Source organism: Salvelinus namaycush, chromosome 15 (genome assembly GCF_016432855.1).
Source record: "Salvelinus namaycush isolate Seneca chromosome 15, SaNama_1.0, whole genome shotgun sequence".
Classification (NCBI taxonomy): Eukaryota; Metazoa; Chordata; class Actinopteri; order Salmoniformes; family Salmonidae; genus Salvelinus; species Salvelinus namaycush.
In genome coordinates, this window is record NC_052321.1 from 8,757,222 (window position 1) to 8,775,326 (window position 18,105).

General features: G+C 45.2%; 1 protein-coding gene across 2 annotated transcripts in view; it reads left to right on the forward strand.

Annotated features, from left to right (window-relative positions):
- The window catches only part of LOC120060167 (leucine zipper protein 1-like), a 64,879-nt gene that overhangs the window by 36,953 nt on the left and 9,821 nt on the right, over positions 1-18,105 (forward strand). For both annotated transcript variants that reach the window (XM_039009289.1, XM_039009288.1), the window contains exons 2-3: positions 7,617-10,828; positions 17,725-17,999. In XM_039009289.1, coding sequence (XP_038865217.1) covers positions 7,853-10,828; positions 17,725-17,958 — 3,210 coding nt within the window. In that variant the 5' untranslated portion in view covers positions 7,617-7,852 and the 3' untranslated portion in view covers positions 17,959-17,999. The remainder of the gene's footprint in view (positions 1-7,616; positions 10,829-17,724; positions 18,000-18,105) is intronic.

Below are 18,105 nucleotides of genomic sequence, written 5' to 3' on the forward strand. Positions count from 1 at the left end.
GAACTTATTTTGTACTTTTTTTTCTGAAAAGGCAAAGCGAATACTGTAACTAGGGCTGGCACAATTATTGTGTAATCGCGTAAACAATAATTATGGACTATAACCATGAACTTAAAAAACAATCCTCTTAATGCATTTGTTTTAGAGGAAGAGGGATTGAACTTTATATTCAAGTAGATATAGTTTACCCATTAGCAGTTTTTCACTTCTATATGAAGTGGGTAAATTTGGTAATCATTTTATGGGCAGAACGTGCATGGTCAGAAGGAGAAGCTTCAGTTCCAAAAGTTCCAAGTGGTTAAAACCATTCATTTTTGAGACTAGTGTGTCGGATTCATTAGCTATGTCATAGCTAGTTTTCGAATATACATTATCATACAAGCTCAAAGCATGTTTTTACAATTAATAACCGTGGCTATTTGCATGACAATTAATCATTACCTAAAATTCCATAATCATTACAGCCCTAACTGCAACATTGCAGTTTAACGATTGCTGACATTGCGCAATCAATATTGTTAAGGGACGTGTCCACTCTTGTCCCCCCCTACAGGCTGTTATCAAGTCTTGATGTTACCAGGAAGGAAAGAAGTAAACATGGTTGATTTGTCATTGATTTTCAGGTCCATCAAGTTTGTTTTATTCTGTCTGTTGGTCCGTCCTTTAGTTAACCTGGCATATAACCAGGGACAGAAAAACACAGTGAGGTGTTTGGCTCATTCACAGAAACATTTTGGATTTCCAATAGGGTACGAGAAAGCCACAAAGACTTGACAGAAAGCGTGCAATTAAACACCTAAGTTGGTATTGATGTCAACCCAGAAAGGGGCATCTGCTTAGTTGCTATGTGGTCAGACTAAATTTACTTAAGTATCAAAAAATTCTTGAGTGATATTTTATTTACACGGTATTACACCACATTTCATTACTCCTACTAAGCAGTCATTTCTCAAGAAGGAAAGCAAAGAACATGTATTTAGTGTTTGTCGTCCAATTTCAGTTCCCTTTTATGAACTGCTACTACAGGCTTTCAGTTTAAGAGTCCTGAGTCGTGGCTCTATTGAAACGTCAAACTTCCTTTTCATTTATTTAAAAAAATTGCCACAAAAAAAGAAAGCAAGGAAAGTGACATGACAGGAAACGACAGAACCGAACATTATAAGATGGTTTTCTTTCTTGGAAAAACAAAAAAAATGCGGCACAAGCATCAGGTTGCCGCCATCTTGTGGCTTCCACTGGCCTGCCAGTATCCAGCAGCACAACTGAGGACAGCCAAGAGTCCCACAGTTTGAGTCCTCAGTGTCTAAGCTAATAATATTAGACACAGACACACCATCTAAAGATGAGGTCGAAGCCATTGTCATTGGCTAGGGGCACCGAGCCGACGGTTATTAACAAATGTTTACGAGGAATAAGAACCCGAGGCTAGACTTCCAAATAAGGTTGCAAAATTCAAGGAACTTTCAAACGTTTGGTTTGCCCGAAATCCTGATTGGAGGATTCCCGGAATCAGGAGGGAATAAGCAGGGAATCTGGATCCTCCAACCAGGATTTCTAGAAAACCAAGGAATTTATTGAAAGTTCCCCGGAATTCTGCAACCCTACATCCGAAGTAACATCAAGTGCAGGAGAAAGTTGTCTTTTTTTTCTCTCTTTCTATTCTTCCCTCTTTCATGGAGGGAACAGAATGTACTGGGAGCTGCAGGCAGGAAGAGTGGCTAAGGCCCTAATGATATGGTGCATTATTGTAACCTTGGTACAGCACAGCGGCCCACTTTAGTTCACCGGTGGCTGGGAGTGCTTTCACTTCCAAAATGCTTTGGCGTCGTTGGCGGCAGTACCCGATCTGGCCCCTCTCTCTCACTCGTCTCTCACTACTCTCACTTTTTCTTTCGGTCCCTTTCCTGGTCTTTGACTCTCTCTTGCTCCTCCATTTTCTGTTTCTTGTGTGTTTTCTACTCCCCACTTCTATCTTTTATTATCTCTTTGTCCTGTTCCCTCACTCTTGTATTCACTGGCTTGTTTTCACCTTCCTGCTGCCTCCTTGTGAAGTCTTCAGTGAATCTGGTCCTCTGCCACTCTGTAGGCACTGCTCCTTACAGAGCCCCCTCCTACCCACCACACCTTAGGCAACCCTGTATCCCTCTGACCTGGACCCTTTCAACCAGGGAATTTCAAGGCTTTTATTTTACCGAGAAGTTTCAAGTTTAGTCGTACTTTTGGTCATGTAGTGTATGTGGAAGCCTGCTCGTCGAACATCTCATTTCAAAGTCATGGGTATTAATATTGATGTATCAGGGAAGGGGGGGGTTTATTTGAGCAGTATTAGCATAAGTAAATAAGCAGCAGCAGTTGTGTGGGGTGGGTTTGTGTGTGGTTGTGTGCTAAGGTGTGGAGAGTAGGCAGGTCAGTTGTGATACAAGTCCATATTCAACATCCATCTATGTCTGAGGACGTCGGGAGATCACGTGGAAACCGGCTACTAGGGACAGCAGTGAACGCCGTTACCGGCAAGTAGGCCTTGGTTTTGCTAGGGCGCTGTGGAGGGGGGATGCATGGGCGTAAGCATCCGCCTCTGATTCAAAAGGTAGCATGTTCAAATCCAGCAATAGGCATTATAACAACAACATCAACTTTCTATCTCAAACCTTTTGTTGTTAGAAGCCTATCCCAAACCTTAACCCTTAACCATTTTGGAGTTAACTCTGAATTTTTAAGGTTAGGCATTAATGCCCAAACATAACCTTAAACATCCAGAGTTAATGTCTGAACTTAAACACTTTGAAATTTGGAATAAATGTGACGTTTTGAGAAACATGGATGAACATCTAATTTTGAGGTGAAACTGTGAGCTTGTAGTGGAGAGTGTTCCGCAGTCTTGTAGATACCAACAGGCTCGGAGACCGTTTCTATCAGACCTCATGCTCCAATACCATCTGCCCGACCGGTAAGGGAGTGAACAAATAAAATAAAACATTTGGTCACACATATTTAGCAGATGTTATTGCGTGTGTAGCAAAATGCTCGTGGCTGGGTTGTGTAGGTTCCTTGATGATGCTGAGACAGTCTTGTATTTGTTGGAAAATGGCCCTGGTGATGTACTGGGCCATCTTCACCACCTCTGAAGGGTCTTTTGGCAGTTGCTCGGTGCCCCCTTATCCCTAGCTCCCATGCCGCGGCCTTATTCATCTCAATGACAGTAATTAGAGTTAAGTAATGCACTTCCCCTCCAGATTTTAGGAAATGGAGGGAGCCTAAGCGGGAGCTGAGTTAAGGTGACCTATTTTAAACTTTTTCCTATGTTCACGGTGCAGAGTCGAGTAGAGAAGCAACGCAAGGTCTGGACATGTTTTTCTAGAAGGGTTGTGAGAATGGATGCACTTGTCGACACATTGACCGGAAATTACTTCAAGTGGTGGGACCTCTGTCAATCAAACGCCCGGCACAGTAAGGATGCTCGTTCTGTCTGTCCCTCACAGGATCACGTCCCTCTTGCTGCAGTGCTTTGGTTGGTTCTGAACAGACACATTTGTGAGGAATGTGCTCAGGAAAACGGGCATTTGTCGCTGTCCCCTCCAGGTTTTTCATAATCGACAAACAAAGCAACGTTTTCTCGGAAATGAAATGGCGTGTTCCTGTCTCACCACCTCCTCCTTCCAAACCTGTTCTTGCCCAAACAACTCCACACCTGTGGCATTGTGTCATGATAATAAAGACACATTTTGTGATCACATTCGAGCAATCATTCAGAATGCTTGGCATTTGGCACAGGCATCTAGAGAAGCCAACATATGAAAGGGTGCAGCTCCTCTCGTTCCTCGTGGGTACCCAGGGGTGTGCAGTCTTGTGGTTTCACGTTGTGCCTGAGAGACTCATTCCTTTACCCCTCCATTGGACTGGCATGATGCAGCTAATGAGGCCATGGCTCTGATAAGCGCAGGTATGTTGATTGCCTTGGCAGAGGTCGCCGTGCCAGAGTCGCTTTGCACGCACTGCTGGTTCTGAAGTCTTTCGCTGGCACGGTTGGCATGCGTGTTTAAGAGAGGAGGCAGGGACTGACCTGGCACCGCGATGGGGGGGGGGGGGGTGCACGCGCGCCTGCCAAGATGGGAGTCTGGCCCCTGGGGCCGTTTGGACCAGGCCTGGACCGAGATCTGAGTACTTTCATCTGTCCTGGCCCGAGAGACTTGACTTTGAGAGATGCTCAAGAGGGAATGGCATAAGTGAATACCAGACTTAACAGGCAATGTTACATGAGAGAGTAAATAGTTTTATTTCTTAACCTCTCTGGGATATTCGGGATGCTAGCGTCCCACCTCAACAGCCAGTGAAATTGCAGGGTGCCAAATTCAAAACAACAGAAATCCCATAATTAAAATTCCTCAAACATACAAGTATTTTACACCATTTTAAAGATAAACTTGTTGTAAATCCAGCCACGGTGTCCGATTTCAAAAAGGGTTTACGACGAAAGCACACCAAACGATTATGTTAGGTCAGTACCTAGTCAAAGAAAAACACAGCCAATTTTCCAGCCAAAGAGAGGAGTCACAAAAAGCAGAAATAGAGATAAAATGAATCGCTAACCTTTTGATCTTCATCAGATGACACTCATAGGACTTCATGTTACACAATACATGTATGTTTTGTTCGATAAAGTAAATATTTATATCCAAAAATCTCAGTTTACATTGGCGCGTTATGTTCAGTAGTTCCAAAACATCCGGTGATTTTGCAGAGAGCCACATCAATTTACAGAAACACTCATAATAAACATTGCTAACAGATACAAGTGTTATGCATGGAATTTTAGATCCACTTCTCCTTAATGCAACCGCTGTGTCAGATTTCAAAAAAGCTTTACGGAAAAAGCACACCATGCAATAATCTGAGTACAGCGCTCAGATAACAAACAAGCCAGTCAGATATCCGCCATGTTGTGGAGTCAACAGAAGTCAGAAATAGCATTATAAATATTCACTTACCTTTGATGATCTTCATCAGAATGCACTCCCAGGAATCCCAGTTCCACAAATGTTTGATTTGTTCGATAAAGTCCATTTATGTCCAAATAACTCCTTTTTTGTTCGCACGTTTAGTAGACAATCCAAACTGACGAGGCACGGGCAAGACCAGGCGGAAGTTCAGACAAAGTCATATTACAGTTCGTAGAAACATGTCAAACGAAGTATAGAATCAATCTTTAGGGTGTTTTTAACATAAATCTTTAATAATGTTTCAACCGGAGAATTCCTTTGTCTGTAGAAATGCGATGGAACGCAGCTAACTCTCACGTGAGCGCGCGGGATCAGCTCATGCCACTCTGGCAGACCTATGACTCATTCAGCTCCCATCCCTTCACAGTAGAAACAACAAACAAGGTTCTAAAGACTGACATCTAGTGGAAGCCTTAGGAAGTGCAATTGGACCAAATCTCCACTATCTTGGATAGGCAAAGAGTTGAAAAACTACAAACCTCAGATTTCCCACTTCCTGGTTGTTTTTTTTCTCAGGTTTTTGCCTGCCATATGAGTTCTGTTATACTCACAGACATCATTCAAACAGTTTGAGAAACTTCAGAGTGGTTTCTATCCAAATCTACTAATGATATGCATATTCTAGCTTTTAGGACTGAGTAGCAGGCAGTTTACTCTGGGCACCTTTTTATCCAAGCTACTCAATACTGCCCCCCTGCCCCAAAGAAGTTGATGTGTTTTGCACAGGACAGGCAGTTCTAGGAACCCTTGCTAATACGTTGTGCCTTATTTTCAATTTGAAAGCTAAAATAATTTTATAGACTCCCAACAATCCCTAAAAGATTACAAAACCACCAGACCTCATGAAAGAGGAGAATAATTAAACCTCAGTAGCGAAATGCTTTGATTTTAAAATGTGATGTGTTATGAAATAGTCATTGCCATATTTACACTATGGGAATGTTGAACAAGCAGTTTAAGGAAATGTGGGCGGAGTGGTTGTGGAGCGGGGGGACCAGGGTTCAATTCCCACGGGGGGACCAGGATGAATATGTATGAACTTTCCAATTTGTAAGTCGCTCTGGATAAGAGCGTCTGCTAAATGACTTAAATGTAAATGGAGCATTATACAAAATGAGAAAAAAAATTGGTCTCTGTTGAAATGGGCCTTTTTAATATGTTTTACAGTAGGCCAACATTCAAAAGACAGATGGAAGGATTCAAGTTAGGCCTAAGAGTGTTACTCCTAAGGGTTACTGTAGTGTGATGACTAGTTTGTTGGATAAAAGGCATTCATGGGTCTTCGTCATTGACCTTGTGGGATTCACAAACTCAATCCCTCTAGTATTCATTTTTCTGTACTACCAAGTTCAGCCCTCTTATTTTGATGTATCACGTTCCTTCTCCTGGCTCCCTTACTGTTAGGAACTGCTGTGCTTTTAGAAAGGCTAATTGAATCCGGAGGAGGGGGTGCAAAGGAAAGGTATGAATGTGGGTTCTGTGGGGTCAATAAGTGATTGTGTGCGCAGATGACGTCCGCTCCTGGTTCGATATTCCCAGTGGGGGAGGGAAGAGATGGTTTTAGACATTCACCTGAGTCATGCATAGGAGGAAAGCATCAACGATAAGATTTATAGAAAACGTGCTGCCTGACAAGCTGGTTCTTTGTGTTAATGTCCCGCATTACCATCATCAGAGAGGGTTGCCATTACCAGGTGCCTGTTCAGTCCACCAGGGGGTTACCAGGTGGACAGTAGCTTTGTGTAGGTGGGGATTATTTCATATAAACAGTGCTGTTGTAAATGGTAATAGGTTGCGGACTAATGAGCCCATTTTATAGTTTGAACATCCAATAGATTTTCCTGGTCTGACTGAAATATGGACTGTTTTTATCTACGCTGTCCTAATCATGAGTGGTGTGTAGCAATGCCCTGTGGCCGTTGCTGTCAGCAGAAACGCCAGTGAGAAATGGATGCTGGGACATTGGAGGCAGCAGGATGCAAGAAGGTGGGAGAAGCGTTCTTTTGAATGCTACCCTCCAGTGTCCTTAAGAGAAGGCAAGGTGAAATGTATCCTCGTAGAATTGCAGTTGGAGCATATTTTTAACTTCCATGGTCTGTCAGTTTGGTTGTCGTGATCTTGTTAATCTTCAGTCTAGGTTACTGTGTACATTTGACTATATGAGCACCTGCATGTGTGTATGTGCAGAATTACGTTGCTGCTCTTCTCACCCATCTGCTGGCTCTTTGCGTTACGGTGTGTATTTGCCTGGGCCCAGCTCTTCTCATGGTTTGTGTCGCAGTAATCAGGCGGAACTGTGAAATCAATTACAGGCAAACCAGCCCTCTCACTGTCTCTCGCGCACTCCCTGTTTCTCTCTCTCTCCCTATTTCTCTTTCTCCCTCTCTCTGAGCTACATGCTTTCACCATACTCAGGCCTCTTTACATCTCAGCAAACTGGACTTAATTATGTTAGTGTGTGATGCCTGCTAATGAATGTGAGAAATTGAGGGAAGTTATTCAAGTTACTTTCAGTTTTGCTAATACTCTGAATCACTTTGATGACATTGGGGTCAGTGAGTAATAATTCGATACTGTGGTGAATTCTGTTATAACTCTGTTCCTGTTTTTCTCTTTCAGATGATCAACACCTATGTTGACCATCAAGCTGAGGGAAGTTGAAGGAATAAGACCCAACCAAAGGAAAAGGGAGAAGACATTGTGGGGAAAGGATAAAGGGACTGGACACAACCCAACATTACAAGCTTGTGACATTTTTTAACCAGAGAAGGACTGCCATACAAATGTGGACCTCCCAAAAAGTGTTCAAATAATTTCCCCTTTGCATCAAGAGGACAACAACAATACTCTCTGCGATGTCTGAAAATAAAGACATAACGAGTCGCCACCTGCAGCACAAGCTGCAGAGCCTGGGGCGACGGCTGGACGAGCTTGAGGAGGCCACCAACAAGCTCCAGAAGTCAGAAGATGAGTTGCTCGATCTGCAGGACAAGATCATCCAGGCAGAGGGCAGCAACTCCTCCATGCTGGGCGATGTTGAGGGACTGCGCAAGCGCCTGCTAAAGATTGAAGGCAAAGACGAGGAAGTGTGCAAGGCAGAGGACCTCTGCCGTACGGTGCGAGAGAAACTGGAGGAGGAGGAGAGCTTGACCCAGGACCTCAAGTCTGAGATTGAGTGCCTGCAGAGGAGAATGGCTGAGCTGGAGAAGTTGGAAGAGGCCTTCAGCAAGAGCAAGTCGGACTGCAGCCAGCTGTGCCTCAGTCTCAACGAGGAGAAGAATCTGACCCGGAAGCTGTCCTCAGAGCTGGAGGCCCTCAAGGACCGTGTGAAGGAAGTAGACACGTCAGAGGTAAGGCTGGACCGGGCAGAGCTGTTCCTGGCAGGGGAGCTGGAGAAGCTCAAGGGCCTCACTCAGACTTTTTTGAGTGAGAGGAAGAAACTCCTGGAGAAGCAAAAGGAGGATGAGAAGCTTATACTAAAACTGACAGAAAAGCTGGAGCGTCAGAACAGGATTGACCCGGTAGATCCCAGACGCATTGAAGACGACCTCTCATCCGGCCTGACCGGCAAGCTGGGGCGCAAGAAGAGCCTCGACTACCTGAAACTGGGCGACGACTTTGGGCTAAGGAACAAGTCCGAGAATGAGAAGAACAGACTTGAGGGCCAGGAAGACAACAAAGTCAAGGAACTCACCCAGGAAGTGGAGAGGCTGAAGAACCGTCTGAAGCAGCTGGAGCTGGTGGAAGAGGATCTTAAGAACACAGAGTCCAAGAATGGAGAGCTGCAGGAGAAGTTCCAACAGGAGAGATCCCGTAGCCGAGCACTCAACGATCAGGTGGAGCAGCTTAGAATGGAGCTGTGTGGAGGCAGCAGTCAAGGCAATGGAGGACCTAGCAGTCCAGCAAAGGTCCTTGAGAATGGCAAGGCAGAGAATGAGGAGATCAATGTCCGGGGTGGGTTCAGGCAGGTCAAGCCCAAGTACAGGCCTGCTGCAGAGCCAGCCACCCCCAAGTACAAGAGCAGAGAGCTGTCCCCGCAGCACAAGATGGAGACCAAGCTGAGGAGCAAAGAACTGAGCAACTCTGAGGAAAGTTCTCCAAAGTCTGTCAGGAGGGCACTCAGTCCTGCACACAAGAGCAGGAGGACACCCAAGACTGGAACATCAACTGCCTCTGACAATGGAGTGAAAGAAATAGGCAGAGGGGTAGAGGAGAAAACAACAAGAGGAGCAGCCCATACTCCTGTCGGCACATCTTTGAGTGACCGCAAGAAGCTCTCTGTTCTTAGTCGCTACCCTCCAGCAGCTAATGACCGGAAGGTATCTCAGAAACCAAGTGAGAGTGAAAGCAAAAAAAGCCAAGTTGATACGTTTTCTAGATTGTATGTCGGTAGTGACAGTGAGTCGAACAATTCTGATGTGGTGCCTGAAAGCTCAAGCAAGAGCAACAGTGTCTCCCCACTTGAAAAGGATGCGTTTGCGTCTGACCTGGAGTCTGTGGACCAGGTTCAAGAGGCTCTTCCAGTGTCAAACCTCTCCAAAGCCAATGGCTCGTACATTGCCTACAAGTCCCACGTGTCCCCAATGGTCAGTGATCATGGCTCTGAGGGCCACTCCTCAGCCTCTGAGACTGAATCACCTGGGTCCAGGCCCTCAGAACCAGAACCTGTGCCTGAGGTGACAGCACTGAGTAGTAGAACCTCCACCACTCCCAAGTGCTCCAGATACTCTCGCGTACAGGACTCTCAGTCAGAGGGCTCCTCCACCAGGAGCTCGATTGACGAGGAGCAGCACATGCTGTTGGTTGCAGAAGGAGAATCCCTGGAGCCCACTCACACCCCGTCAGGTATAGAGCTCCGCAGGGTCTGCAGCCCACGGGAAGCCCTGAGGTCAAAGGCAGTCATCAAGCCAGCCATCGTGGAAATTGATAGGAAGGAAGTCATGATATCCGGAGGTGGGGCAGAGCCCTTGACCTCCTCCAATGGCAAGCCCAAAATCTCCACGAAACCAGTCCTGACCAGTAGCATCACTATCTACCCCAACGATCCCAGCTCTTCCAGGACCAGCAGCCGCAGCAGCAGTGTATCCAGCGAGCCACCAGTCAAGGAACGCCACACGTCCACCAGCAACATCGTCATCGGCCCCAGTGAGCACAGGGGAAGTATCTCCATCCCCTATGAGATCTCCATCCCCAAGAGAGAGATCACACCCTGGCCGTCCATGGATGGCCCTGACGAATCAGGGGTGCTAGGGATGGCCTGTGCAGAGACACACCTACTCCCCCGAAGCAACTTCAGCCTCCAGTCACCGGAGACCACCTCCGACTTCAACAACGACACAGAGTCGGGTTTCGAGAGCAGCAGTAGCAGCACTACCACCGTCACCAGCTGGAGGAGCCAACACCATGGCCACCACACCTCCCAGGACGACAGCCTCCCAGAGATGAGAAACGTGACGGTGCGAAGCACCTGGAAGAACAGGGGGGCGGCATCCGTGGACGAGCCTGGCCGGGGGGCCAGGATGTACGGGATGGGCTCTGAGGACGAGGCAGAGTCGGCCACCACGTGGAGGGCTTACCGCGCCACCACCATTCTGGACACGGAGGAGACGGTAAACGCCACAAGGGCTGCTACATCACGGACAGCCAAGCCTTCCCCAGCAGAGCTGTATATGCGCAGGATCAACAACAGTGTGGTGACCACCAGGGACATCGCAGAGCCAGTGTGCCGGAGAAAAAGCTCCCTGTCGCCCACTGAGGGAGGTCTGCGGATGAGTATCCCCCACGAGCCTGTCAGCGCTCAGAAGCTTGTTCCCTGGCGAACACAACCCATGGTGAGGACAACTTCTATACTGTTTACAAACCTGTTTTTAAGAAAACTAGTGTTCTTATACTTCCACCATTTGCTTACAATAGCTCTTGAGCCTGTTGCATATCTGGTCATTGAGTCTAGGCAAGGAAATGTTCAGAGATATTTGTCTCTATTAATATGATTAGAATATCTTTGCAGTTGTGCTGAACATATATTTTCATAAGGTTTACGTTGGATGTCTAAGCTTGGTCTTGACACATTACATCTGGAACTTTGACATGAGGACAGATCATTTGTAAGCCTCAAACAATTATTTTTTAGTTATTTCTAAGGAGTAAGAGGGGGATGTTTTCTCTGTTTTTACTGTAACTAAATCTCTGAACATGTTGGGCACCAAACGGCCTTGAGTCTTGGCTCCGAGTGCATACCTACATTTAAAAGTACTCTCTTTACTTGTACTTTGCCAATGACAATACAGCATATACATGTGTACTTACATTGCTAATCTTTGGAAAATATACTCCAGAAAACACCAACTGTAGCTTTCTGGTGTGCCCACTTTGAATGAGTGTTCCGATGCAATTTTTTTCACTGACGCCAGGCCTAAAATTTTTAAGCTTAGCACAGCAGTTATCTGAACCTGATTCCTCATGCCGAAGTAAGCACAAAGAGAAAAGGGTAGGACAAAAAAAGAGAGGGAGCATGAAAATGAAAAGACCTCAACAGGAAAAAGGTTAGAAAAAACTCAAGGGAAAGAAATAGCTTTCTTGTATTTTTTGTGCCTGAGCTTACCAACTGTGCCCTGCCAAGCCGGTGTCCTATTCCTGACATAATTGAAGATGAGCATTGTTCAAAGGCTCACCTCCCATGTATCTCGCCTCCATTTGACTCCGTTTGACTCCATTTCCCACAATGCACTGCAAACTGTTTTTCAAAGATTTCTTCATTGGAATTCAATTAAGTCTCTGGTGTCAGATTTTCAGATGAATATTTTAAGCATGACTTGTAGTCTGGTCGATTTATGTGAGTGAAGTCCTTGTGTCAGCTGTTTTGACAGGGACGCTTGGTCATTCATCTGACACCTCTTTTATTAAAGCACAGACGAGATACGAGCTTGTTCACACTAACTGGTAGACAGTGAGTCAATCTGACACGTACTGGGACAGCGAGATAAGAATGTATTTGACGTGAAGAAAAATATGCATTCTTATGTGAATTTTGAGAATGCAGAAAAGTGGAAGATTTAATTGCATTGCTGACTTTTTAGAATCAATGTGAATGTACCATGCTGAGTACCATGCATACGTGAGTCTACCCATCAATGGTTAGCTCTGTCCACATTTCACACTCCCTCCACTACATAGAATAACAAGCTTTTAGTTTCACACACAGTTGAAATGCATGTCTAGAACTGTCTGAATACTCTCGAGCCAAAAGGGCCTCATCATCATTCCTCTCTTATCCACAGCCACTTACAGTGGAGAGATGTACAACTCTAGACGTGTTAAAGATTATACAGGGCATCAAATAGATGAGGTAAAAATGACAACTGCCTCACAGTAAAACAACTTGTCCAATAGTGTGCTGTTTGTCAAGTGGCTACGCTAACACTAGCAAACCTAGGGAACTGGCTACAATAACATCTCAATTTGTCACACTGACAAACTAGCCTAGTGGATGGGAATCTAGTGTTTTCCTGCAGATAAACTGGACATAACCAGAGATGAAGATTGATGTTGCCAGTCGCAACCCCCCCATGCCCCTCACCCCTATCATCCATCAGCCACATTCATATTAATCTTCCATGGTGTATGTCCTATGAAGGGGGGAAAAACAAGCAAAAAAAACAAGCTTATTGATGAAGTTGTCATTGAAATGGTCTTTCTGGGCTGTTTTGTCATTCGTAACTGCTTCATAACTCAAGTTCTGTTTATTTAATACAAGCAATAAGCAGGATTGTGTAGATCTGATGGGTCATCACACAACAGTGATGCTTGTTGTTGTCGTAGCCACTGAACTGTACTTTTCTGGGGTCCAGCTGATTAGGAGGGGATTAGGGGTCGCAAACCCACAGTGACCTGCCTGGTCAGGGGTCAAGGGGGTCAGGATTCCCTGTTTTAACAAATCTGCAGATGGGTCATTGTCACTCTGGGTTATCTGGTTGGCCGATGGGGTTCGGTTTGATACTGTGCAACACACCCAGCTCCACTCAGTCAGAACAAAGAGGGCTCCAGCCCCAAGCCCTCCACCAAGCCTTTCATCTCCAGCCAAGCGAGCCATTAAAAAAATAACATGATGGCAACATGGCCCTTAGATCTATAATTACAGTCATTCTGCCTTATAAAGCCCCTCCTAACCATCATTATAAACCGTGTGGTTGGAGCCCTGAATGCTGAATGGCTGAAAGCCGTCGTATGTCAGCCAGTATACCCCGGGTATGACAAAACATATATATTTTTTACTGCTCTAATTACGTTGGTAACCAGTTTATAATGGAAATTAGGATCCTCGGGGGGGGGGGGGGGGGTTGTGATATATGGCCAATATACCACGGCTAGGCTGTTCTTACGTACGACACATTGCGGAGTGCCTGGACACGGCCCTTAGCCATGGTATATTGGCCATATATCACAACCCCCCCGATATACCACACCTCCTCGTGCCTTATGGCTTAAGTGATTCATAAGCCAGCACAAGAATAAACACCCTACCTCGTAAACTTTTACTGCTTTCAAAGCTGTGTCTGAGTGGATTCGAAAGATGACTTACCAGTAAGTTGCTTTTAGAAGGCTCCCGAGAGGCGCTGCAGTCTAAGACACTGCATCTCAGTGCTAGAGGCGTCACTACAGACCCTGGTTCAGCGGTCTAAGACACTGCATCTCAGTGCTATAGGCGTCACTACAGACACCCTGGTTCAGCGGTCTAAGGCACTGCATCTCAGTGCTAGAGGCGTCACTACAGACACCCTGGTTCAGCGGTCTAAGGCACTGCATCTCAGTGCTAGAGGCGTCACTACAGACACCCTGGTTCAGCGGTCTAAGGCACTGCATCTCAGTGCTAGAGGCGTCACTACAGACACCCTGGTTCAGCGGTCTAAGGCACTGCATCTCAGTGCTAGATGCGTCACTACAGACACCCTGGTTTGAATCCAGGCTGTATCACAACCGGCCTTGAGTGGGAGTCCCATAGGGCAGCGCACAATTGGCCCAGCGTCGTTCTGGTTTGGCCGGAGTAGGCCGTCATTGTAAATAAGAATTTGTTCTTAATTGACTTGCCTAGTTAAATATTGGTTAAATTAAAAATAAATTTAAAAAAGGACATATGGTGATAAATTACAGAAAAGAGAGAAATTTTAAAATAGACAGTCCAAGGTTTAGCAGAGAAAGCCTCAGATATCACAATTAGTCTCCGCCTCTCCAGGTTACTCATAGTTCCTTATTGCTCAAATAACCTTCATTATATCATCTTGACGCCTAACCTTTCTGATCAACGGCCTAATTTGTTTTGCTTTCTGTGTGTGTTTCAGTCACTCATTGTCGCCTTGCCCTTGGCACCCTCCTGCAGGCAATGGGAATATAAGTAAACAGAGCTTATTTCCAAGATGTTTTTCTGTGAACTTCACTAAAGGTAGTCATCCTCTCTTATTCCAGTTGTGTATTTCCTATTCGTTAGTAAAGGGCTTGAGGCATCAATACCACAGTATTGTCAAATGGTAGTGCTTTTACAGTTTATGATTAGTCATGGACAGTGATTGCAGTGTCAAAGGTCAACTGTTAGTGAGATGTGCATCAATAAGCACCATGGACATCTCTCTCATTGTTTGTCTGTACACAGCTCTGCTGTCTCAGGGTGATGTTTCATTTATTAGGTTGAGTCTGAGTTAATGTTTACAGGGACAGTGCACATTTAATCAACGTTTCAAAAGTGCTGGTTTGCCATATCGATCCGTGTTTGACAACAACAGTGTATGGCAGGTTTGCCATATCGATCCGTGTTTGACAACAACAGTGTATGGCAGGTTTGCCATATCGATCCGTGTTTGACAACAACAGTGTATGGCAGGTTTGCCATATCGATCCGTGTTTGACAACAACAGTGTATGGCAGGTTTGCCATATCGATCCGTGTGTGACAACAACAGTGTATGGCAGGTTTGCCATATCGATCCGTGTTTGACAACAACAGTGTATGGCAGGTTTGCCATATCATGAAGCCTCTATCTCCCATCATTGATCAGCCAAATTTTTTGCACCCAAATTTTTCTATCAGTTTTCGATTATAGAAATTGAATTTGACTTCTTAACCTCTGTCTGTTATTACCCAAATTAAGTTAGCCAGGCTAGCCCCACACAATCAATAGTCACTTCAGAGAAGACACAGCACTTGATGTCCTTGGGTACCTAGGGCGACTATCAGTAGATAGCTTATTGATTGGCTATTCATCACATATAACAGGTGTACTCCAGTACTATTTGAGGCGGTCCGGTCACACACATTTCCTAGGTGGTAAAGGTCCGGATGGATATTGTCATTTATCAGTATAGTAATAAATCCCCACCTGTTCACAATACTCTTGTTGGCAGAGAGAACATTTTGCTGTTATAAAGCAAATTTCCTGCAATTCTACACATTTTGCATGGGGTTTTAACGGTCCTGTCCTGCAAATCTACAAAATTTTCCATGTCTTGTGTGTTTATGATGCCATGGGTGGTAGCCCGACTGAGTTCCCAACCATTTTTCTTTTGGTAGTTGGGACTTGCGGCCCGTTTGGATCCAGTTCTGGGTCCAGATCTGGACCGCGGTCCACCAGTTGAGTATGGAGGTCATATATAATTTATATGGTTGTCATTTGTTTGACCCCCTCATCGTAGAGGGATATCTCTTCATCCATTGAAATGTCAGTCATGACAGCAGTATAGCATCAGATTATAATGGTCTCTGTGGTTTTAATGTTGACTGGCTGCACACAGCCTCACTAACCCTCCATTCTTACCTTCAGGTACAGCACAGAACATCAGTGTTGTTTTTTCAGCCCATTGTAAAACTTAGGAACCTCAGATGGGTATGTGAATGGGCTGTGAACTTATGGTTGGCTGTGGACCAGTGGTCGATCTGGCTGATCGAGATACAAAAACATCCTTTGTGCAAGTCAGTCAAACCCAGTGGCAACAAAGTGAAACGCATGGTCATTCTGGTTGGTTTTCGACCCCGACTTTAACCTAAAAGCCTGGAAAAACAATCTGTGCTGGAGTTGAACTTGGACGATTCCACGGACAAGAGCTGGTAGGTGGTTAAAACGTCAGACAGAGGAGATGCCAATGGCCTGTAAGAAAGGTTTTGAGGAATGGTTTCCACAAGGTATGTTAGAGCTATTAAATTATTTCCTGGACAAAGCGCTCAAACATTCATGTTAATAACCAGCTTGAATTAAGGCTTCTCTGAAACATATTACCTTGGGTGTAATGAGCATTGTCTGCTTGTAGCCGAGCTTTGGCACAGTTCGCTTCTAACAGGGAACACAAGTCATGGACTTTTAAAACACAACCAAGACAAGACATATTTCATGTCGAAGCAATGGTTTGTTCTGCAAGGCATGTAACACTCCAGTTGTGTTGTCCTCGAAGGTAAACTATTTCTATGATGGCCTTTTGATTCCGTGCTGTATTTTAAGACAAACATGTTGTCATGAGAGACTACTGCCTAAAGGGGGGTTTTTAGAACTGAGTGAATTTGAGGCTTTGTCAAGTCTGTTTTAACTCAAGAAAACCAATGTACTATTTTCCGTAACACATACGGGATTAGCAAAGATTTGAACAAGGATAAACTTTTTCACTTAATCTCAAAACAAAAAGTGGGTCTGGATTTGATGTATTGTTTTTTTTTGTTTACTTTCTAAAAATACCAGTCCCCAATCATAAGATATTTCAGTGAAGCGTGAACAAAGCAGGATTGTGAGGGCTTCAGCGCTTGGCGTTCCTAGGACATTTCCTCTGCTCATGTGGCAGATCAAATTGCTTAACAACGTTTAAAATGTGACATTCATCCAGCAGAAATATTCTCTGGAATTAAGATTTAGTCATGTCCCTAGTACCTCACACAGAGGGAATGAACTTGGAGAATGTTCCTTCTGGTATTTTTGCACACATTGCTTATTTAGGACACTGAACTGGAAGACTAGACTTTAGTGTAGGTCCACCCAACCCGGAAACTTTTTCATACACTTTTGTTAGAATAAGGAGTCATGTGAACTATCCGCATCCACAGGAGAAATGTGAAGATGGCTCAGAAAATAATGCTGTGGTTTGGTGTACATTTGGTGTTCAGGAAGCCTAATTTACATATGATTACACTCGAAGTACAACGGGACCCAACTGTTCGGTGCTAATGCTGTAATCAATGCAGAATGTACTCTGGTCATTTCCTCCCTTTGGGGTGAATAGAACAGGAAGTTGCCATGTTTGGCCTGCCCTGCCAGTTTGGCAGCCGCTCGCGTTGTAGTGGGCTTCCTGTCTTGCCTGCCCGTCATCCCTGGGAAATGCAGATCGGCCATTAAGGGTAATTGGCAACGTTCTGCAGCGGCAGGAAGGATGGGATTCCAGCCAACTGTTACTAGTTACAGTACTTCAGCCTTTTTAAACTGAAATCATAGGCCTTTGCTTTCAGACGTTTAGAAACTGCACTGTCATCTATCACGTTCCTAGAACAATGTCATTTGAGGTTGCGTGAAAGTACGCAAGTAGGTTTTATAGGGGGCTCATTTGCTAGTCGAGCCCCATGTAAATGATATCACTGGGGTATCTTGTTTTTTCTCCCCATGTTTAGAGGCCATATCCACAGTCGCCTCGGCTTGCTAAGATTTCCCTTCTCACAGGCTGTTAAGTTAATTATCTAAGTGTTGTTTCTGTTTCGCTGTGACTAGGCCGCTGACGACACGGACCTCAACCCTGGGTCGTGGAGGACGAGGCCGGCGCCCGGTGACTTAGATCCCTATGAGAGCGAGAGGAGCTCCACGACAGATGTAGGGTCCAGCAGAGGGATGAGGACCACAGCTTCCAGGCCAGCGCTCTTGTCCAATAGGGGTCATGCTGGCCGGGCGGAGGGAAGAACTGGGCGCGGCAATCGACAGTGGAGCAATCGTCAGACCGACGACTAAACCGGCCAACCGTCTTAGTCTCTCCGCTTCATAATATCCAGGTAGGATATGTCAAAGAGAAGTCCCAGGAACCTGCTGTCTGGCCTAGCATTGCTGATTGATAAGAGTATGTTTAATGTCTGATGAGGTTGATATATATTGTCTGAT